At 39.8% G+C, this 25448-nt stretch overlaps 1 protein-coding gene across 1 annotated transcript in view; it reads left to right on the forward strand.

Moving 5' to 3' along the window:
* The window catches only part of LOC134672615 (uncharacterized), a 299268-nt gene that overhangs the window by 40846 nt on the left and 232974 nt on the right, over positions 1–25448 (forward strand). Inside the window, exon 2 of the mRNA XM_063530570.1 lies at positions 23584–23729. Coding sequence (XP_063386640.1) covers positions 23664–23729 — 66 coding nt within the window. The 5' untranslated portion in view covers positions 23584–23663. The remainder of the gene's footprint in view (positions 1–23583; positions 23730–25448) is intronic.

Below are 25448 nucleotides of genomic sequence, written 5' to 3' on the forward strand. Positions count from 1 at the left end.
GGCACTTTTACACGTCAACATTGAATTTACATAAAAGCAAAAATAATAACATCAACAATTTTATAAATTAAAACTAACAATTCAATCTAACGTATTACAATTACTAAGAGATGTATATGGTCTCTTAATGTCGAATTACATACAAAATACAGATAAAAAAACACACACAAAAAATCTATAATATTTAGAGGTGTAAATGTCTCTAGGTGTCAGAACTATAAGATTATATAGTTTATCAAGTTATCCTTAGAGATGTATAGGGTCTCCAAGAGTCAATATCCTGTATAATTAATACATTCATTAAAAGAAAAGAAACATACGAGAACAGAATGAGGCGTCTCACTGTAATTAATTAATAAAAGTTACTAAGTATAATAGCTCGTGTTAGCTTAACAGACCAGTCTCCACAAACAGCACCCGTTCACGAGTATGACGCGTATCTCAGCCATCGCCTCCCTCAACCTTCATTCGGGAAAGTGGCGACCCGATCAACAACGCCACCGTAAGCAAAGACTTTTAAGCGAGCATGACATGTTCAAGCTACCGGCCTATATTAATATTAAAATAGTAATAACATGTAGCTGTAAGACACGGCATTTTGTGCTCATATGTTACATAAAAAGACAGTAATATAGCTTCACATAATTACTAGCCTAAGTTGACTTAGAGATGTAAAGGTCTCTAAGTGTCAGAAACATTAAAAATATAGGTAAGTATGTACAATCAAAAATAAAAATCAAATAAATAAATATGTACTTAGAGATGTATAAGGTCTCCAAGTGTCCAAAACTAAAATTAAATTAAACAATATAATCAAGCGAGAACATCATTGTCTCATGTGTCAATTCTACTGGACACTAGCATATTTAATTCAGTGTAAAAAAAAAACAATATTTATTTAATTCTTATTATACTAATGAAACCAATCAAGCTACCGGCTTAAAAGCATCTCTATCGTTTATAAAATCATTTACAGTGTAGTACGCCTTACATAACAAGGAGTGCTTAATGTGCGACTTAAATTTGTGAAGTGGTAAATTCACTACATCAGTGGGGACTTTGTTATAAAAACGTGTACAGTTCCCGACGAAAGACGTACTAACCTTACGGAGGCGGTGGGCGGGCACGGCAAGTTTATGTTTGTTATTTCTTATAGAACTCCATGAAACATAAAACCCGATGTAAACAATGATGGCAGAACTTCTACAATTTCAAATGGCCCATTGTTAGTTAACCACAACGCATTTGACGCCGGTGTTGAAATATGAAAATTACGATGTCTAGACTTTGATAACATTGATAATAGTCCTAAGTTAATTACTGTAATCAAAATGCAGTTATTTAATTTAAAAGCAACCATAACAGAGGTATATCTAAGATAGTACATTATTACCAATCACCTTTCCAAACCTCAATTACCCTTTGCGATTGTATTTTCAGACTAAGTTTCTTAAACCTGAATGTTCATTAATGTGATATAGCACCACAGCGTTGAAGGGTCGATAGCACCTTCTGCCCGCTGTCAATTATATCGCAGTCCCCTCTAATTTCGAGTGGCTTGGCGCACTTGCCAAATCGCTGCCACATTCTGTTTGGTCTGAGTCACGGAATACAAGAGACTTGTCTTAATTTTTTAAGGAATATAGTCTGTATCTTTAGGTATTTAAATAAAAGTAAACAAAAAAATTGTAAATTTTCGGGTAGTTATAGCATTTATCGGTTACCAACAGTCACTGAATGACTTGACTTTAACCTACATTATTTGATCATATTGTGTTTTCACCTACCCTCAACAGACTTAGGAGCCATTTGAGGGTAGATTTTGTTACATCATCATCATCTCAGCCATAAGACGTCCACTGCTGAACATAGGCCACCCCCTTTGGGGGGTGAATGCCATAATCGCCACGCTTGGCAGGTGGGTTGGCGATCGCAGTCGAATACTTACACCGAATTTGAGGGACGCTGCTGCCCGTCCACCGGTGGTCTTGGACGTAGTTTAAGGACATACCCGGGAAACGGGGGAGATTTTGTTTACTTTTATTTAAATACCTAAAGATACAGACTACAGGTACAGAACTTTTGAGATATGAGACTACTTTGAGGTACACAATATTTACGAAATGTTGATTTGTTCAATCACAGTCCTTTAAGACCATTCTTAAAGGACTGTGATTGAACAAATCAACATTTCGTTTTCCAAACTTGGCACCAACTCCTACATAAGTTAATTGTGATTTGCTGATTAGATTTTTGTTTTTCCCAATGAAAAATCTTCGTATAAAAGATTCTAAATATGTTTAAATGATTCTACATACGGTATAATTTATTTCAATTTGACTTGAGACGTTCTCAGCTCATAGTTTGTCTTTTGTTGTCTTTTTCGATGCAAATTCATAAGTACTTTACCATTGCCAGGCCTTATACCATATTCAATTACACAAACGGGTCTACCGCGATATAATTTCATTGTTTTTACCTTTAATTCCGACGTTTCAGCTGAGTTGCACCAGCTGTGGTCACGGAAAGACTGACGTCCCAACAAATGTCGTTTGTGTAATTGAATATGTGTACAAAACGCGAGAGTTTAAAGTGTTATAGGCCTTACACCGTTGAAAATAAGTTTGTTTACAAATGACTAATTAAATAACTGTCTTTAATTGTGACGTCCCACGGGTAAAGGTACCTTATGGCGGTTGGCGCTTATGCTACTATTAATACCGCTCCAATATTATTGTGGCGCTATGCGACGTAAGCACCTGCCGCCATAAGGTACCTTTTTCCGTGGAACGTCACAATTGAAGACTGGTTCACCTTTCAACTAAGAGTAAACTTTAAAACGCTCATAGTTTATGTTCTAACCCCCAATAAGTCTACATAGCGGTGTAGCAACATAGTTTTTCCCGTTAATGAGGTGTAACGTGAATTGCTATCACGAGTAGTTTTCATATGCCATTATTACATTATACTGTAATGGTGTCTGGTTTTAAACTGAAATATTATACTGGAATATTTAGCAAAATTATGTTTGAAATTCTGTAGCTAAAAGCTACAGCGTCAATGGTTTTGGTCAGTCTTTCATCGAAATTGGCTACAAAATGGCGCAATCACACTGAGTCATTCGCTGCATGTAAACAGTGTCGGTTGCCTGGCAACTTCATACTTTGCATTCGGTGACCGAATTGGTGAACCCAGTGTGATTACGCCATTAGGTATAGTCGAGAAAATGTATGTGATTGATTACTTTCTTTTAAACTCGGAATTATTGGCGCTACACACTTTGACTTTTTGCCCAAATATTTATTGTATCTACATATAAACACACATACTTACAGTGAAACACCATAATCCAGACGGTTAAAGAATGGTCAGACAAAAGTTCGAACTAAAATATCTGGGAGACCGAGCTTTGTTCGGAAAACATATAAAAACTCAAAAAAGCGCGTTTTCCCAGAGAGACCTGACTAGATCGATTTTGCGCCCCCTAAAACCCCCATACCTACAGCAAATTTCATCGAAATCTTTAGAGCCGTTTCCGAGATCCCTGAAATGTAGGTATAAATAAACAAGAATTGCTCGTTTAAAAGGTATTAGATATATATTTAACATATTTTTAGGTTTTCTTAGACTTACAAATATCTCAAATTAAAAATATCCATTTTCGTTATTATCTCTATCCTTATGGATCAAGTTCATAAAATAAATATCCGGAGCACCTGTGATCATATCGTTTCTCGTTTGTCTTCCATGATAAAACGCACGTCACTCCACATAATTGTCACAACGTGACAGACATTTTACCGTGCGACATAAACGCCACCATTCCGTATCTTGTCATGTTACATACTAATATTAATATGAAAGTGTCTGTCTATCTGTCTGTTACCTGTTACCGATTTAGACTGGTATGGATATAGTTGGAGTACCGGAAAAGAACATGGTCTAGTTTTCATAATGAAAATAATTCAATAATTATTGACCACAAATTGTACAAATACATGTTGTATTGACTTATGAAAGAACCCTTGATGCTTACTTAAAGAATACATTTTGGATCGATGAACAGGGGGTTAAATTTATCATGTGGAATATGGTCTGGGCACGATTGCCATTCGAGCATCAGTTGCGTTCTCGCGTGCGAGTCCACACTTGAAGTCGTGCTAGATGTATGGATGGAGTCGCGCGCGAGAACGCAACTCATACTAGCAGTTCTGTATTTATTTCTCTTTTTTATTCACTTGGACATTCCAACAAATCGTCTACCAATGACGTTCCCGGCCAATGATGATTACGCAGACGAAGATACGGGCTTCGGTAGTACTTAATATATTACAGATTAATCCCATAATTTCCAAAACAAAACCCGGTCCAATTTAACCGGATAACCGGATCCGTTACGCAAAGCCACTCGGCTTCGATGGCACAATTAAACCTCTGCGGTTTGGGTTACCCGGCTTTATCCGGGCACCTTCGCCCGGACGTCGTAAACTCGGCGCGTGCGAGGTAATCCTTTTACTTGTTGGAGTCGATTAAATTTTCGGAAAATCCTGTGGAGTTCTTCAAAAGGACGTTACATTCATGTTTTCCTATACCTATATTAGTTTACCATCAATGAAATGAAATAAGGATTAAAATATACCTACTTAAATTAAATATTCTGCAGTGTAGAGGTATTGGATTGTTGTGAATTACACATAGAAGTTAGTATGTACTTAAGATTGGTAAAATAACTAATACCGCAGCCGCAACGCAACACATTGCAATCTTCGCATTTAGACTTACTGCATCCTTTTACGGCTTTAATATCTTAGTCACACTTAAATATAATAGCAGAAACGTACCTACGAGATTTCTGGTCTTAGATAAGAATTGTTAGTACTGTTTTTTAATTCTCTTGTTAGACACAGCTGACTTCAAATAAATACACTACACTACACTAGCCCAAGACAAAAAGTCCACCTGACACCTGATAGTTTCTCTACTGCTTCCTAACTAGCCTAGCTCTAACGTGTAATGTTGAAAATAGTTTACTCTATAATAAAGTCGCTCTGACCGGACCGAACCCGTTTTTGACTAAGGGTTACCCGGCCGGATATAAGCGAATTAGCTGTGCAAATTGATATACGATTGATGTTTATCTTTCAATTGGTTTAATCGGATGAGTTAGTTGGTAAGGGTCATGATTGAATTTGGGTCGTGGAAGGATTAAAATTTAAGTTAGTATTATTCGACTTTTAATTAGAATTGAGGTCAGTTGGCAATAACAAAAATTACAAAACCGTAAGTAACGAAGGGCAATCACTTTTAGGTATTCCAAAAGTTAAATGTCTTTCGAGGTTAGGACAAATAAACAAAGGATTGGAAAGATTCGCATGCTTCTGGTAAACTTCAGTAGCTTAGTTGGTTAAGAGCAATCGTAACGGTGTTCCAAAAGGTCGCAAAATCGAATCTAGCCTTAAGCCGTGGATTACCAAATTTGGCTTTTAGTATAAATGTTTTAAATGAGTGACAGTTTTTAACTTTTAGTTTTATAAAATCGATACATCTCTATCCATGCCAGCTATTTTATTTTTTAATTTCCTATTAACGCCATATTCGATCTACCTAAGCATGAAATAATCGAGTTGGCCCAAACCAAACGGATGTCGTTTTTTTCTCCGGCTCTGAGTTTTTGTACCGCTTCAAAATTATACCCCCTGAGCACTAATTTGGCGCGAAATTACATATTCCGTCGAAGGTGTCAGATTTCTGTAAATCACACACATGGTTTATTTAACAAAAGGCTTCGTTGTGCCCTTGTGTGGGTTTTGACACTTTTGACGGCTTTGTCTTGTGTTTAATTACCATAATAATATGGCAGAAAACACCATATTAATTCATCTTTATAAAAAAATACTGCAAAAAAGCGAAAAAGGCTTAGGCTGTTTTGCGTTTGTTATATTTAGATTATTCTCCAATGTTAAACTTCATGATATTATATGTACACATAGTAAAAAACACATTTGGTTACAGAGATAATCTTCTTTCAATTTTCTCTAAAGACGTCACTCATTCTTCGAAACGCATGTGTGATGTGCTGACATCGTAAATTTTATAGCATTTTGGGTGCAGCGGAGTGTGTTAACGGAATTGGTATAGATAATTCCAACTGAAACGTAACGTAATTAACGCTAAATTAATCATAGGGTTGAATTGTTTATAAAATTTACGATGTCTCGCTAAAGTGTATGTTTTTATCTATATACATATTTAAATTTGCACTAAATATGTATTAACACTGTACCAACTTAATGGTAAGCTTAGTGCTGCCATCTCTATCGATTTTTAAGAACATTTATTTATACTTACTGAGAATATAGGTACATACTCGTATCTCGTATAAAATTGATTAAATTCTAAAGCGACTGAAATGAAACTAATATGGTCGCTGTCGCTTCAATTAGGAAGGTATGAAGCCATCAATCTGCCCTAGGTTAGTTGAAGCTATCTTGAGCACCTCTAGGGACTAGGGACAGGTAAGTAAAATGCCCCTAGGTACTTACTTTAGGGTTGTCATATCCAGTACCGTCTTTACCATAAGAGCACACGGGGCCTGTGCCCAGGGCCCCCATCCTCAGGGGGCCCCGAAGGACAGACAGTCACAGTATATTTGAATACCCATAACAAATAGAAGATCATTAGAAAAAAATAGTTTAATTAGCTTTCTTTACTTTCCAAAAGGGCCCCAACTTCTTATGTGCCCAAGGGCCCCAGGATAGTTGGCCCTGGTCATATCCCATTCGACCCATACCGCCGTGACTCGTATGGACGAGCGGTTGAGGCATCTGCCGCAAATGCGGAGGACGCTGGTGTACATATATTTCAGTTTAAATAAAATAAATAAATATTATATGGACATTCTTACACTAATTGACCAAGTCCCACGGTAAGCTCAAGAAGGCTTGTGTTGTGGGTACTCAGACAACGATATATATAATATACAAATTTATACTTAAAAAAATAGAAAACATCCATGACTCAGGAACAAAATTAAATAGCTGTGCTCATCACACAAATAAATGCCCTTACCGGGATTCGAACCCGAGACCATCGGCTTCGCAGGCAGCATTTTGCATAAAGCCATCTTGATCATCATTTATGTGAGACGATTGAGCCGAAAGTGTATCAGCTGGACATCGCTTGCCAAAATATCTAGAAATCCTCTCAACCGACGGTTTCTTGCTATCGTATCGTAGGTTCGTAGGCCTACCTTATTAGTTCATCATTTCAGCCTATATACGTCCCACTGCTGAGCACAGGCCTCCTCTCATGCGCGAGAGTGCTTGGGCTATAGTCCCCACGCTAGCCCAATGCGGATTGGGGACCTCACATACACCATTTCTTCGCAGATGTATGCAGGTTTCCTCACGATGTTTTCCTTCACCGAAAAGCTAGTGGTAAATATCAAATGATATTTCGTACATAAGTTCCGAAAAACTCATTGGTACGAGCCAGGATTTGAACCCGCGACCTCCGGATTGAAAGTCAGACGTCATATCCACTCGGCCACCACTGCTTCTGCTGCCTTATTAGTTATTATTGTAACGGTGCGTGTAACGAAGCGTTACACTATCGACCTTCATACTATTTCTGGCACCATACAAATTCTAAATTCCTTTTTGAAATTCAAATCCTATTCCAAATTCCATTCAATGATTTTTATTTTCAGTTCGATCACATACTTTGATCGATAAACATCATTTTATCTAACGGACTGTACTTCCCAAGTTTCTAAACACGACCGTTTAAGTGTGATTTTTATTAGTAAACGTAATAATTCATAAGTGCGTGCAGTTCAGTATAGTGCTCGTTTTGTGGCCCTGCACACCTTCCAGATATATATCTACATCATCACCAAGGCACATATTGTAAGTTATTTGATTTCTAACCTTCTGAATTACGAAAGTATTTTTATACATACCTATCTGTTAACACGTAACCTGTATTGTTACAGGTGCCTTTTTATTTAAATAATAAATACCCCTCATCGCTCTGGATCCTGCCTTTTCATTCCCATCATCCCCGTGAGGCTCCTCTACCTGCCCCCTCACAATTATATCACATAGGTATTGAATAAATTTTACTTTGAAACGAGCAATAATACTGACAGAATCAGTTTTATTAAATACCTATTAGTGCCGAATGGAGATTACTCGTTAAATATTGACAATTATTCAGTATTTACGATTATAAATAACTTGACAGAGGCTATTATAATCAAACGGTAATTACACCTTTCTGAAACACAAAAAATAATAATGATTAGTTCCAAACGAAAAACGTCAAAAACAACAATTGCAACTGTAATACACAAAAAAACCGATCCCTTACAAGACATAATCAACTAACACCCATATCGGCAATAACAACCCAAGTAACATTTTAGTCCTATAATTTTAGTTTTTATCGCTAAAAGCTTGTATAGACGTCGTATTAAGGTTCCAGAGGTGACCACCTGTTGTATAAAAGCGTTTGGCAACACCTTTTTGCTCTATAGGCTTATACAGCTAATATATTCTATAAACAATTGATGTAAAGGTTTACATCATCATTTTATAGAGCCGTTATAGGCGTGTACTATGACAGGTTCAAATATAACCACTATAGAGCAATATTACTGTATAATAGTCTTTGGAATCACTTTTATGCAACAAATTTGCACTATTAAGGGTCCTCTGCAAGCCACTATAGTTTTGTGTTTTAACAGTGACAAAAACCCAACTATACAACGATTTTAGGATATAGTGGCTTTAGAGATCACTGCTATAGTACATAATACTTTAGTAGTTTGCTCTATTAAAGTTCCCTGCAAGCCGCTATAGTTCTGTGTTTTAACAGTGACAAAAACCCAACTATACTACGATTTTAGGATATAGTGGCTTTAGAGATCACTGCTATAGTACATAATACTTTGTAGTTTGCGCTATTAAGGTTCCCTGCAAGCCGTTATAGTTTTGTGTTTTAACAGTGACAAAAACCCAACTATACAACGATTTTAGGATATAGTAGCTTTAAAGATCACTGCTATAGTACATAATACTTTAGTAGTTTGCGCTATTAAGGTTCCCTGGAAGCCGCTATAGTTTTGTGTTTTAACAGTGACGAAAATCCAACTGTACAACAATTTTAGGATATAGTGACTTTAGAGATCACTGCTATAGTACATAATACTTTAGTAGTTTGCGCTATTAAGGTTCCCTGCAAGCCGCTATAGTTTTGTGTTTTAACAGTGATAAAAACCCAACTATACAACGATTTTAGGATATAGTGGCTTTAGAGATCACTGCTATAGTACATAATACTTTAGTAGTTTGCGCTATTAAGATTCCCTGCTAGCCGCTATAGTTTTGTGTTTTAACAGTGACAAAAACCCATCTATACAACGATTTCAGGATATAGTGGCTTTAGAGATCACTGTTATAGTACATAATACTTTAGTAGTCATATGAACACTATTATACAACTCTTTTGCTCTGTAGTAGCGTTTTTGGGACATATTTTTATAGCATTAAAAATCGCTTTCGTAGTTTTTAAATCCCTATTATATCTCATCGCTGTAAACGTCACAATGACTCTTTTATATCACAAAACTGTTGTATAGTGGTTTTTCTTTTTTCTTTTAAAAAACAACAACGTTATAGCTGAGTTTTTATGTCTTTTATAAACCGAGTTAGATACATAAAGGTAGAAACCGACTACTTGTAAATGATAAATTTGATCTGTAATGGCTACTTATATCTTGCTTATATAAGTTCAGGCCTAAGCCACATAATGTGGTTCCGTACAAAATATTTTTATATTAATGAATTGATAAAAAAAGACCCCAGTGATATTAGTGATTGTAGTTCAGATTTATCATCAATGGTTTAATACAAGCATATAATCGTGACGGTTTTGATATTTATCGCCATCCATTATTAGCACATTTTTTTTACCAATAACACTGAAAAAGAAAACAACAGTAATAACTACATCTTAATAAAAAAAAATCCTACGTCTTTCTAAAGAGTTTGTTGGTGTAACTGGGTCACAGCAAAATTCTTTTGGAACCCTAATTTTAATCATGATGGCGGTGAATATTTCGTCGTAAGTTCTATAGTTAGCCTATAAAAGCGTCGGATTTACTTCTTGGCTGTATAGTAGTAAATATGGTGAATATCATAATATTTTATTAAATTATTTTATTAAAATCATAAATAAATCGAGGGGGCATTTAAAATTCCTCATTAACCTAATACTATTCTAACGGTAAAACTTCCGTCCCATATACTTTTTGCGCTAAGGACCGAATTATTCGACATCTAAATGACGCATATTAATATAGTCTACTTGTCACCATTTTACTTAGTACTTACCGTTTTTGTGAAGTAAACACACAACAAAACCACTCACAACAGTTGATGGAAAACTTGATAGCAAATTGCGTAGTAAAGGAACTATAAATTCTACAATAGTATAAAAAAGCACTATAATAGAATTTCAAATACTACTATAGTATAAAACAAGCACTATAATGGAATCTCAAATGCTACTATAGTATAAATTGACACTATAATGGCGTTTCTGACAACAAATTAGAACAAGAATCATGCATTATATCACTTTTATAGACCTAAAACGTCACGACTGACACTGCTACAGGTCTACTATATCACTGAATGGCACTAAAGATGCGCCATTTTGGCTTTATACAACCTTCATAGGTCTTTTATAGGACCTTAAGTGGTATTTAGGAAACGTTCTATCGACTGCTATAGTACCACAAATTGTTACTTGGGAATGATAACATATCTGCTCAAGCGACAACCCTGGCCATCTGTCCAATACCAGCACTAGCATCATACAAAAGTAGACTTAAACCCATCTAGATAAGACACACAACTGACTGCAGATCTATTCAAACCTGAACGGAGACGTAGTGTTCAAACGACGTTCAAAAATGGACTTTAAGTTATAAATGTAAGACTCAAAACAGGTCGTAGATAATTTCAAACCTGGACAGATGCAAGACGACAGTGCGAAGTCAAAAGGTCTTATAGTCGCTATAAATTCATGTCGCTTACGCCTTTTGCTTCTAAGCAGAGTGCATAAGAAACCTTTGTTGAACATCGAAGTGGGTGCAAAATTAACAGTATATCGAAAAAATAGTATTGTCAGAAAGACAGTCTATTGGAAATCTGGAGCAGATGTTCCTTTTTGAAATATGATATTCTTTAGATATTGGGAAGGCAAATTATGGGTTAGAAAGTGTAAAATTTTATTTGTGTGGATACCAAGGCAGGGGGGATAAAAGCATTATAAATTATCTCGGTTCAAAGGGAAGTGTTGTTTACTTGAATCTTTACAATTAAATAAAACAACACAGCTAACTTTCCTCACATAAAATTATTTTAAGCAGGCAGGTATTTCGACAGAATGGGGAATGGGTTTAGTTCATTCTACAATCTAAAGAATAAGATATCTGGAGATTTTGGGGTCTTTGATAACTTTATTATAATGTTTAGATGTCTGACCTATAAGAAAATCACTTACTACCTATACTATGTATGACATATTTTTGTATTTAGGTACATATATACCGGGTGTGGCCTGTATCACGAGCAAATAATTAAAACATAGAATGTACTCCTCAAAAGGTGATACTTTTGTTCAACAACTTTTAAAAATTATGAAGTCATAAACTCCCTATTATTCATATAAAATAAATATTAGCTTCAATGGACGCCATCGCCACGCCATATCATTGTGATTGACATTGCTTGTCACGCCTTAAACATAACAAAATTCGCAATACATTGAGTCTTAGAATAAACTTTAAAGTGTATTATAAATCAAACCACAAGTTATTTTTAAAAGTCGCTGAACAAATGTTGGTCAGTGTGAGGAGTACAGCCTACAGTTTAATTTTTTCTTCATATTACAGGCCACACCCGGTATACATACCTACCTCAATACCAAAAATATACATTGACTGATATTATGTAGGTACCAAAATTAAATTTATACTTTAGTGTTAAACTTTCATCCGGGTTTAACACAAAGCATTACGCCATTACAAATATTTTAATCAAACAATTAATATAATCCATACGAATTGGTACAAAGCATTTCAATCAATATATTAATAGTAGCGATCTTGATAAATGACCCCTCGCTGGGGCGAGAATGAATTTGATAATGTGTTTTCATCGCAAATAAGTATTATTATATTCAGGGTGTTTCATTTTAAGAATCTACTTACATTATTTTTGACATTAATACCTAAAATTAGGTATTAAATACAATTTCAGATTTTTGGGTTTTTTGACGACCAGTCTGGCCTAGAGTTCTCCCAATGCTTGTGTCAGCCAACTAAGGCCAGTTTGAGACTAGCGTTTTTTACGCGCCTATACGCTGGTTTTTGGAAGTGTGTGTAGGCGCGTAACGCCGAAACAACCTAGGTACACGCGCAGAAAAAACGCTAGTTTTAAACCGCCCTAACGCGCGTGTAAAGGTGGCCACTGACGAGCCTTCCAACAGTCCAAAAAGCGTGGCTGCCATCCAAAATCGGTCCGTGAATGTCAAAAAAGTACAATGTTTAATATTACGATGCCGTCCATTTGGATGAATCCATTCCCAACAAACAATTAAGCGACACTTAGCACTTATTTTATCACCTTAAGACATAGAACGGCTGTAGAATAGCTACATATTCTAAGCTTACAGGCTCTGGTGACATCAAGGTCTTTAAGAGAGCCATGTATAGCTTTAAGATCCACAGTAGCCGTTTTGGCCGCTATAATGCATCTTTAGCCGCTAGTGTTATAGCTCAAAGTGAATTCTACCACCTTAATATCTATATGAGTAATAAGTAGCTGCAATTTTCACTTAAGGTTCTAAACAGGCGATAAAAAGTCTTTTATAGCTCCGTGTATCATAATCGCTACTTAACTCTCTTGTATCACTTACAGTCGAAAAGAGAAGTTATGAGTCACCGTTATCGATCATGTAGTCGCAGACGAGCGTTATTCAATACCTTAGTACATCTTATACTGTTATTAGAGTCTTACTCAGAACCTAAGCCTATAGCGCCATGTTAAGATGACCGATGAATCAATAAGCAAAACAAAAACTATTAATTAGAACGTAAATACTTCATAAAAATCGATACTTTTACGCAATATTGACTTAATGTTAGTATTGTTATATTTAAAACCGGACTTCACGTATATTGAGTAATTTTTCGATAATTAAATACGGTGGACCACAAATAAAAAAATATTATATTCAGATAAATATGCAAAGGATCAGAGGCCCATTAAAATTTTGTTAATAATACATATAGTTTTTGACAGTGTAATTAATTTCGCCATCATATATCCGCAGATAACTCAGGCATCAGTGAACTAAAATAATTATTCGCTTTTAATTATCCGCCATTACATTTCACTTCAAGCTGTCACAGAGCAAGCTTACGAATAATAATACAAAATGGAAACATCTGCAACCAAAGCAGATAGGGCTAAGGAAAAAATGTGCAATTACATTCTTGAGTGTTACAAATATTGACTTTAAATGCTAATATACCATCTAAAGCTGAAAGTGTCATCTATATGGCCCTACACTACTACTCAAATAGTTAGTAATCGCTTATTTGGCACCCTTTTAAATCCTAAGTACTTAATCAACGCTATTACAACACTACTTTAGCGCTCTTCTACTACAACAGTTTGTAGTCACCTATATGCAACCCTTCTAGCTCCTAAAGAATTAATTAACACTATTGTAGTTCCACTATACCGCTCTTATGTCTCTTTTTTTATCCGCTAAACCTACTGTAGCACTGTTATAAATCTTACGGTGATAAAATTTGTGCCCAATCCGGGGTTAAAACGGGGTTATAGCCGGCTATAACTCCTATTTTTAGAGTACTAGCAACACCTAAAGAGTAAATAGGCGCTTATATAAATCTCTTCTAACCCTTAAATTTAGCGCCTAATGTTAGTTGGGTTGTAACGGCATCCATTTGGAAGGCTCGTCAGTGGCCTGCTTAAGTCCACTAGATTTGGAAGCGCCCATAAGCTGCGGTTGCTGCTTAAAATCAGCCGGGCCACAAGCTTGTTTGCCACCGTCGTGGTTTAAATTAATAACACATATCTAAAGTTAAGCCCAGTAAGCTAATTCTTGGGATTAGTTGCCAAGCGGACCCCAGGCTCGAAGGACCGTGGCAAAATGCCGGGACAACACGAATAAGATGATGATCTAAAGTTAAGCCCAGCAGTGGGCTTGTATTTGTAATACACACTAATAAATTGGGTATCTATTTAAAATGCGGTCAAGTTGAGCGCCCTTCAAGCGCGTTCTATGCATACGAAATTGATCTTATTTGAATATTGCCCAATATATAAGTCAATAAAACGTGGTAACGATTTTGACACTTATGTATATTTGCGGTTTTCGTGATACTGTTAATACTTATTTACGAAGAGAAGTACCTACCTAGGAGGTATACGTAGTAGGTACTCGTACCTACGTATTAAGGTGGCCACTGACGAGCCTTCCGACAGTCCAAATAGAGTGGCTGCAATCCAAAATCGGTCCGTGAATGTCAAAAACGTACGTACAATGTTTAATATTAGGATGCCGTCCATTTGGAAGAATCCACAATGGATGGAACGGGATCCATTTGGAAGGCTCGTCAGTGGCCTGCTTTACGTAGGTACACACACGATTACCTACGTAACCTGGCTAGTAAATCCATTTGACCTTCAAAATATAAAATAGCTAACGCATATAAATACGGTCAATATGAATCAACCTGTACAACAAATTCATATTTCGAATCGATATCAATGTATTTGCGCCCAGGAATAGGTACGGAGGGTCATTCTGATGAACATTGGACCACATGGGGCCGTTGGGGCCATTTGGGGGCCATTCTATTTATTTTAGTGGACGAAATGGGCTTTTACCATTTTTTGCACAACACTTAATCATCTTTTCGGTAATAAATATAAATCGATTTTTGTGAGGGATCAACTGTTGCTTGTTACTTTTTCAAGTGCCTTCGAAAAAGGAAAATGTTATTATTAAAACTAACGCGCTTTTGTTTTTTTATCGTTCTCGATAATGAATCCTATGTAAGTACATAGGTACTTATATTTTTTTATATAGGTACATTCAGCTACAGAGAGAGGTGACCCCCTGCAAACAAATTTCTATGCATACTCTGGCATAAATTCTCAAAGAGATAATTTAATTTTGTAGTCACGAAATACACGAAATATCATTAAACGTTCATACATAGCTGGACATTTCTATTTAAAGTTGTACCAAAATTTATTATGTTAAAATTGGGAATTTTTATATTAAAATTTATACTCAGAAATCGAGTTTTTTCCATTTTTACTGAGAACGTGTTTACGTGTCCCCAAAATTTTTGGCCAGTTTGGTTACGGTTTTCAATACACACAGCCTTCTATGACCGTAACAAAACGGACAACAAAAATTTGTATGAAATTTTGGGGGCTCTTTTCTTGCATTAGGATCGAAAGGGCTCGTGATTCTGAGTGGAAATAATATGAAAATTCCAAAATCTAATATGCAAGTTGGGGTACAACTTTAAATAGAAATGCCCACTTACGTAAACTATAACTCACATGTCATTCCGCCTCCAGTGAGAAACCTGCAAAGTATATATAGTTTTAAAACAAAGCTCAAACAGTTTATGCTCAATCACCAGCTTAACCAGGAAACCTGCAGATTAGAAACCAGTTGCCTGTAGTCAAAACTCTTGCTATTGTTGTACTGTATTGTATTGTATTTTTGTTACTTACCACAATGTTTTTGTTCCTTCCGCATAGGAGACGACACCATTCCCGACACGCCATCCTTATTATCTGTGTCATTTCATTATAATGTTTATATTTGTTTCTTTCGTGTTGTTTTTGTTTATGTATTTTAGCCAACTTTGTAACTTGTAAGTAGTAAAAACTGATTGAGATTTTATATTAGGTTAACTCACTTTAATTGTTTGTCAAATCTGTCATCGAATTTAATTTCATGTAGCTACCGCTGGCGCTAGTTATGCGCGCTTAATGCCGCGCCACGATATGACCCGACCGGATGGTACAAGTTCGATCGGTTCTCATTGTCATGTATTCACTTATGTCGTCATGTTGTATCTCTTTTTTGTATTAGCTGTGCAAAATGTTTGTAATCTATTTTTTGGTATATTTTATGTTTCTTTCCTTTATGTTTCTTTATTTTAGTTTTTGTCTGTTACCTTCCGTGAATATTTCTCACTTGATGGTCTCATCGGAAGATCAGCGCTGGAAGTCGCCAGCAACATGCTGAGATGGTACCATTTCGTGACACTTTATTTTACACTGTTTTTTCTTATGTATGTCTGTTCTCTGTGTGTTTACGAATAAAAACCTATTCTATTCTATTCTATTCTATTCTATGTCAATTAATGGGCTGTGCACACCGGCTGCGTGTGCGTGACGTGCACGTGCGCGTGCGGCGTTGTAGTATACAGATCCTTATGAGAGATGGCACACCGCTTGCGTGACGTGTGCGTGTGCGGCTCCAACATTTTACGCACGCACACGCGCACGTCACGCACACGCAAGCCGGTGTGGCTCGGCCTTAAAACAGACGAAGAACAAAGCAAAGCAACGCCTGATTCTATTTACTAGACGAAGAGCCAACTAAGCGTAAAAAAATTTTTGTACCATCAATATCATCCACCTTAGGTTCGTGTGGCTCTGACAAAAGATTTGACTCCCAAATAAAACAAAAAACAAGCCAATTAAGTCAAAGATTTAATTTACTTGTAAATATCTCATTAGACTTTACAAGTATCAATGCGAATTCCGAACTCAATCAAGTACAAAAAGTCTATTTCACTCGCGCTCCCACCCATCACCCATGTTTTCATTTCATGTCGAAGTATCAAAATTTGTAACTTTTTTAATTTTAAACTTCGGCGGTTACATCGGGGTCGGATTAGGAAGAACAATGTAGATGTACTTTTAATACATATGTTTGAGAGTGTAGGGGATGTGACGACCCCATTGCCTACTGATGGTTTTACCATTGCAATCCGTCAACGTATAAGTAGGCACAGAATAAATAATAGTACTAGGTACAGAAGACTCACTCTCTAACAAATCGCGTCTGTCACGATCAGCACAGATATGGCCGCTAGGTGGCGACAGCGCCACGCGCGGCTTATGGCAAACCCCAAACTTGGAGTCGAACGGATGGACTTTTAGCTACCTGTAGCAAAGCGACGAAATCGCGGAGTGAGCCACGCCTGGTATAGGGCAGCTTGTGGCACACTGTTGGGGATTAGGGACCTCACGTACCCGAATGCGCCTGTGGGGAGTACTGTTACCCGCTAGGAGGGTGGGTGAGACAGGAGTCTCTGCCTCTAACTTGCCTTAGCCGGCCAGACAGAGTCGTTAGAGCTATAAGCTCCAGGGGTGGAAGTGAAATACGCAAGACGCGAATTGGCACAGTAGAAAGCGGCGCACACCTCTCGACACCTCTGAGCCGCTCACACCGATATGTAGTCCTTGAGCCATCCTAGATGTCGCTTTTTGTGGGAAATATAATTGCATACCGTTTTATTAGGCAGGCGTCCGGTTATCTATCGTATAGCTCAGTACTTAGTCCATCGCTTTCACCCAATACCCTAGTTCATTTTAGATCCCATCAACTCTCAATAGTCCTTACATCCTGGCTGGTGCTGCCTCTGCGTGCGTCCCATGACACGGGCAAGGGCAGCATCCGCTCGGTGTACCCCTTGCATTTCATTAAAGTGTCAAAAGGGCATATACGTGTCGGCTTCGACTCCGCGCACGCCTCCCAGAGGTCCGGAACCATTGACGTAAAATATCTAAGGACGGGCTAATAGGGCCCGGGACCCGGGTATGTCCTTAAACTACGTCCAAACCAGCGGTGGTAGGTCCCGCAAGGGGCCGCCTGGTTTGCTACCACCCTCCCGCCGGAGTCAGGCGCCAAGCAGCCTTGCTGCGTTTCGTCTATGAGCGGGAGTACCAGTGCCTTTGGGGGATGATTTGCTGTCAGTTGTGTTGCATAATGCCGGTTTTTGGATCCTTGAGTGACGTCGGGCCGAGCAGCTCTCGCTGGAGGGTAGCGGGATCCGAGGCACGGTCTTGCCGGTGGCCGACCGCAGGAAGTTGGGGGCCCAATTGTGCGACAGCCACGTGCGAGAGGCTGCCCCGCCACCTAGCGAAAAATCCTGGAATAGCTCCACCGTGCCAGTTGGCGACTGGACGGGAGGACCCGGTGGGTTATTTCAGGGGGGCTCGGGCGTCCCCGCAGTCTCCAAGTGAGCTCCTCATTGTCCGGATTAGCTCAAGTGATCCAATTGGTAAACGCAACACCTCGACAGGCATTTTTTCACCCATCCCACACTCCACAAATATGAAAACAAAAAGAAAAAAGAATAGGGTTAAACACCGGCTGCACTTCCTCCCATTGAAAGTGCACCTCACCAACATCAGGGGGTTGCACTCAAATATCGATCCGGTCCACCACCATCTTGAAACCGAAAAACCGCACCTATTCTTTTTGACGGAGACGCAAATCAAAACCCCAGCGGACGCGTCGTACCTCAACTACCCAGGCTACTCACTGGAACATAAGTTCAGAGCACGTGCTGGGGTCTGTGTGTACGTCCGCGACGACATTTGCTGCAAGCGTCTCCGTTGCTTTGAGGCTGCCGGGTTTTCCACTTTGTGGATTATGGTCGACTCGGGCTCAGAGAAAACTCTGTATGCCTGTGTCTACCGATCGCACAGCGGAAACCAGGAGACAACTAGGCTCTTTGACCACCTTACTGAGATGGCAGATAAAGCCCAACAGCGGTACCCCGCGGCTCAACTCGTATTCCTTGGGGACTTTAACGCCCACCACGAGGAGTGGCTGTTCCCGTACAAGAATACTTGCCACGCTGGGAGGGAAGCGCGCAAATTTGCTGTATCCCTAAACCTTACCCAGCTGGTAAATGTTGCGACGCGGATACCGGATGTTACTGACCATACACCCAATTGCCTTGACCTTCTGCTGACAACTGATCCAGACAGGCACTCGGTTTCGGTCTCAGCTCCGCTAGGATCGTCCGATCACTGTCTGGTGAAATCCGTGTCGATCCACTCTCCTCCTGATCTCTGCCCTAGGGGCACGAGGAGAGTATGGCGATACGAGTCAGCGGACTGGGATGAGATGCGGCATTTCTTTGCGTCTTTCCCCTGGCAGCAGGTCTGTTTTTCTTCGGGTGGCCCCTCGTGTTCTGCTGAGGCTGTTGCGGATGTGATTCGGCAGGGAATGGAATATTTCATTCCGTTCTCCGACCTATCGCTCGATCACAAGACCCGAGCATGGTACAATTCGGACTGTGCTCGAGCCGAGGCTCTTAAGCAGTCTGCATACCAGGCTTGGGTACTAGCCCGCGATACCAAAGCTGGAGCACAGAGGGTTCGCGCGAGGAAAAAAGCCTTTAACTCAGCTGCCAAGTCCTGCAAACGGGTGCTTCGAAAGGCTCGATTCGACCACGTCAGTCGAATAGGGGCCAAACTCGCCTCCTACCCTCCTGGTAGCAAGCGGTTCTGGTCCCTGTCGAAAGCGGTCGAATCCAACTTCTGCAGACCCACATTGCCACCTCTGCAGAAACCTGATGGGACACTGGCCCACTCCGCGACACAGAAAGCTAACTTGTTTGCTTCTCTGTTTGCGAGCAATTCACGTCTAGATGCAGGCTCAAAACTTCCACCTACGCTACCTCATTGCAGTTCCTCTATGCAGAGAATTGCTATACATCAAAAAGAGGTACGCCGAGCTCTGCTGAATCTTGACGTGAATAAGGCCAATGGACCAGACGGTATACCTGCACGTGTACTAAAGCAGTGTGCGCCTGAGTTGTCTCCTGTACTGACACGCCTGTACCGCCTCTCTCTCCAAACAAGAACGGTGCCGAAATCCTGGAAGCTTGCAAACGTGCAGCCAGTACCCAAGAAGGGTAGTCGTGCTGATCCCTGCAATTACCGACCAATCGCCATTACCTCCATGCTCTGTAAAGTCATGGAAAGGGTACTTAACGGCAAACTGCTGGCATACCTCGAAGCAAATGATCTGCTCAGTGACCGTCAATATGGCTTTCGCCGAGGTCGGTCTACTGGGGATCTTTTAGCGTATGTCACGCACTGCTGCGGCGAGGCCATCGAGAGGAACGGTGAAGCGCTTGCTGTTTCACTGGACATCTCGAAGGCCTTTGACAGGGTTTGGCACGCAAGTCTCCTTAGCAAGCTTCCTGCTTACGGCATCCCTGCTGATTTTTGTAGCTGGCTATCTGATTTCTTGAGTGAACGGTCGATCAGAGTAGTTATTGATGGCTGCTCTTCGGACCTCATGGCCATTGACGCCGGTGTTCCTCAGGGGTCTGTTCTCTCCGCAACCCTTTTCCTGCTCCACATTAACGACATGCTGCAACCCAGCATTGTAGGTTATGCAGATGACAGTACGGTTGTTGAGAGATATTTGGCTAGTGCAAGGGACAGCAGGGAGGATATACGTTCACAGAGAGAGGCCATGGTTGAGCGAATGAACTTGACCCTTAGTCTCGTTTCCCAGTGGGGTGATGACAATCTGGTCACGTTCAATGCCTCCAAAACGCAGGCGTGTCTATTTTCCGCTAAACGGAGTCCATTCGACCTGACTCCTTCTTTCCGGGGTGCATCTGTACCTATTACCGACAGCCTGGAACTCCTCGGCATGGAGCTGAGTTCAGTCCTCGGCTTCGGCAGCTTCATTGAGTCTAAAGCACAAACTGCGGCCAGAAAGCTGGGCGTCCTAAATAAGGTGAGGCGATACTTCACACCTGGACAGCTTCTAACACTTTACAAAGCTCAAGTCCGGTCGTGTATGGAGTATTGCAGCCACCTGTGGGATGGCTCAGCTAAATACCAACTCGCCGCTTTGGACTCAGTGGAGCGCAGAGCCAGGAGGATGATTGGCGACAAGAAGCTAACGGCTAAGCTTCAGACTTTGGCCCATCGGCGGAAAGTCGCCAGCCTGTCGGTATTCTACAGGTTGCACTTTGGGGAGTGTGCCCAAGAGCTACACGAGCTCATTCCACCGTCCCCATTCTACCATCGGACTTTTAGACGCACGGCCGGTTTCCATCCTTACTTGGTAGATATTCCGCCAATTCGCACTAAGCGCTTTGCTTCTACTTTCCTTATGCGCACTGCCAAGGAATGGAATTCCTTGCCGGCGTCTATATTTCCGTGCTCTTATAACCCGGCAACCTTCAAATCAAGAGTGAACAGGCACCTTCTGGGCGAGCTCGCTCCATCGTAGGCCACGTCTACGCCTCGGCTAGTCTGTGGCCATGAGTAAACCCATGCATAATAAAAAAAAAAAAAAGGGCATTAAAAATGGTACTAGTTCAGCGGTGTTACTCACGAATTCCAGCCAATCGTGCAGTCTAATGCAACTAGTTGCGACCAATAGCGCGCGTAATGCGAACTCGTCAACCAATCACGCGCGTGATGCGAACTCATCAACCTATCGCGTTGTCACACCGCTGTACTGGCCCCTGTAATGCCTCATTATTATTGCCCGTAAAGCCAGTCCCTAGATATCTATGTCAATGTCCGGAACACCATTGTTCTGTGATGGGAAAGACATACAAATAGTTACATATAAAATGTATCATGACCTAAGAAGCATGTTGGAACTGTCCATGTCCAACACGCTAACCAAGCGACAAGTAAGTACCTACCTACTCGTAAACTTACAACTCTTACAAGTATTCGAAGCACGACCGTCCTAATGAAGCTCATGTAGTAGACTAGATACTAGAACTAAACAGCTGAACTCAACCTTCGATAACGAGGTCTTGTGCTCGTTAGCCGCGGGTAGTTTTACAAGTTTTTAATTAACTGAAAGAAACAGAGTTGTGGACTTAAGGTTATATTTACTCTTGTTTTGCAAATAGATAATGGAATGTTTATAGAGTTAGACCAAGAAACGTCTGCAGCGCTTTTGACAGCCCAAGCAATGCTAGTATTATTTGTCATAATTTCATAGACGTTTGACATTTTAAATAACACTTGCACTGCGTGGACTATCAAAACCGCTGCAGACTTTTCTTGGTCTAACGTAGTTTGATATTGATATTTTTAACATTCTTATCGAAGGGCCACGGAACTCACGCTCCGAAAGTACATGCTCCTAAAGTCCCTAAGCATGAAGAATGTCGTACTTTGACCTGCCATGTCCTGTCCCGCTTGCACTGTGGTATTTACTGCCGACATCATGGGCAGGACAGCAATATACGTACGCGCGTGAGATAGAGATAGGAAATTGTGGGTCAATGTACGAAATTCTCCGTGCTTTGCGTCCTTACTTTAGCGTGGATTTCGTGGCCTAGGCGTTATACTTTTCTTATGAATAAAAGATGGTCTTTTCGACATATCTATGTGCCAAAAGATAACTTATACATACTATAATCTAACGAGCCGCTACTACCTTTAATATGCTGTTCAAAAAGGTCCTTATCGACCATCGACATGGTCACCTTTTGCCTGAAAAGGTTACATTAATACGATTCTTACCCAGTTAACATATTCATTGTATTCATAATAAAATACAATGTAATGAATACGTGATCATATTATAATATCGCATTGTTCGTCCTGATTGCTTTTTTAATCGCCAATGTTACCAACATAGCTACTTATGTGCTAAATTTAGCAACGTTTGAATCCAACTAGCCTTCAAAATTGCCAACTGGCTACTTTTATTCATACATTTAGCAACTTTCAGAATAGGTACTTACCTATTTATGGTGATATTATCACATAAGTACCGCGGCAACTTACATCTTGAGTTGAGCATGAGCTAAGTGTAAACGGCGTACCTATATGCAGGGTGGTTAAAAAATCACTGCATTCCCGTTGCCAGGAGGTTTTGGGAATATACTGAGTTACTTTTAGTATGGGACCAAACCCGAAATCGCGAAAAATTTTTTGGCTGTTTCATACATTTTGGCTGGTCCATTTTCTATGGGAGGGTATTTTTTTTGCGATTTCGGGGTTGGTCCGATACTAAAAGTTTCTCAGTATAATCCCAAAACCTCTCTGGCAACGGGAATGTAGTTATTTTTTAGCCACCCTGTATACCTAATCTTTAAAAAACACTCCGAAGTCGGTCCAAAAAGTATGCAGTCAGAAAATAAAATTTTTGGGACTATCAAATATCTGATTCCCATGCGTATCCGCTAATCCATTTACCTTATCTTCGGTGTTTTGTATTACACATACTCCTCTGGCGCAGCGACTTAAAGTGTGACTTGGCCTCCAACACGACTGTTCGCCACTCATCCCGGTCCTGTGCCGTTTCTCGCCAGTTCTCAACCCGGAGCTCGCGGAGATCAGCGTCCAGCACATCCACATCCACATCACACCACCACCACATCCACACCACATCTACATCGTTTTGTATTAACCTAATAATTTCGTCTTGTTCCAGACTTAGTGCCAGTGAAGTGCCAGTGATGTGCTAATAGCCATGCGCGCGCGCCGGCGCGTGACGTGACGTCAGAACCCAAGATGGCGGACACCAGTCCCGCCACCTCCATCATCGAGGGCACCGTCAAGTTTAGAGACGGGAAGAAGGTAATTTTCCTTCTTACATGTTATCTATGTGGCCTTCTAAGTGAGGTTGCACTCTACGACGTTTTGTAGTGATTCAGTAGGTATGCATCGTAAAAAAGTCGCTTTGCTGTCGCTGGTAATACCAGCGCCCACACTGTTAACCGACAGTTCGTAAACCTTATTACAAAAGGCATAAAGTCCACCAATGGACATGGTCAGTTAAGAGTGTTGCTGTCACGTCAAGGGGTCGTATCCCGCGATTCAAAAAGTCACTGAATCACTGGAAGAGATCCCTCAAAGGGATAAGTTCGCCTTTGTACTTCTTACTAATTGTACCTATGTTATTTTTAATGTCTTTTTGTACAATAAAGAGTTTACTACTATTACTAAAGTCGCCGTGTGCAACCTCCTTCAGAATGTATGTTACACTTATCGTATATCTCAGGACGGGCCTTACGGGCAGTAAAAATGTTACTAGTTCGTCGGTGTCACTCCCGAGTTTAAGTCAATTGTGCAGTCTAATGGCTCCTCTACACGATGGGCCAACGCCACTCCAAGGGACGCATTTATGCGTTAGAGGGAGCAAGTGATATTGCTATCTCATTCTACCGCATCGCTGCGTCACTTGGAGTGGCCGGTTGGCCCAGCGTGTAGAGAAGCCATAACGCAACTAAATGGTTGCGACCAATCGCGCGTGTTTTGCGAACTCACCACTCCCAATCCCCAATCGCGTTGTATTGTAGCGTTGTCACACCGCTGTTCTGGCCCCATTCTTATTACCCGTAAGGCCTAAGATATAGGTTAGTAGGTACGTTAATGATGTTACATAATAACATAATATTGAACTGCGTGTAACACGTGCGGTATCATGCGACCGCTAGCAAACGTGACAAGACAAGGTATGTCTTTTTATATGGCTACCAAGCTAACGCTGTCATGGTCATTTTGCCACCGACTATCTTCTCAGATATAGAGAGCCATATCTCAAGATTTCGCCTGATATGTCAGGATTTGTTGCCCTTTCTCAGGATTGCCCTACTTGGCAAGTGTCATGCAGGGTTTTTAGAAACCTCAACTAGAGATTTGGAGAAAGGTCAGGATTTTTGACAGGATATTAAATTTTTCATAAAATATGGCAACACTACTTAGATAGGTCATTGCCACAGATTTATACCACTAAATAAATCAAAATCATAATCATAAATGATTATTATTATGATTATGATTACCTATTAAAAATACCTCGCTCCCACCATAAAATGGCTACAGTACAGGTTTAAATCATGAATAAGTTTTAAAATCTGATTTGGTTAAAATTAAGCTAAGGATTTAAAGTAAAATTTATAAAATAACAGTTAACTGAGAGGTTTTCACTTTGAATGTGTCTCTATTCTCTCATAACAGTAATATTCAGGAAGCAATAGCCATTACCTAACCTAACTGACATTATCAAACTATAGTCCTACCGTAAAATCACTACAATGGATACTAGAAATTAAACACTAACATACCATACCACACTGTTATACTTCACAAATGACTCTCAACCTTATCATTGTGAATTTAAAGTTCAATATAGTTTTGTCTTGCTTTCAGAATCGTAGTATAATATTTTAATGATACAGTAGTGTTGACGGTTCTGCGTGTGGTTAACACCAAGTTTCCTGCCATTCTAGCAAGTTGCTACCTGTACTTACCTACTAAGCTACTGGTACGTGTTATTATGTGGCATTCAACCGC

This window comes from Cydia fagiglandana, chromosome 17 (genome assembly GCF_963556715.1).
Source record: "Cydia fagiglandana chromosome 17, ilCydFagi1.1, whole genome shotgun sequence".
Taxonomy (NCBI): Eukaryota; Metazoa; Arthropoda; class Insecta; order Lepidoptera; family Tortricidae; genus Cydia; species Cydia fagiglandana.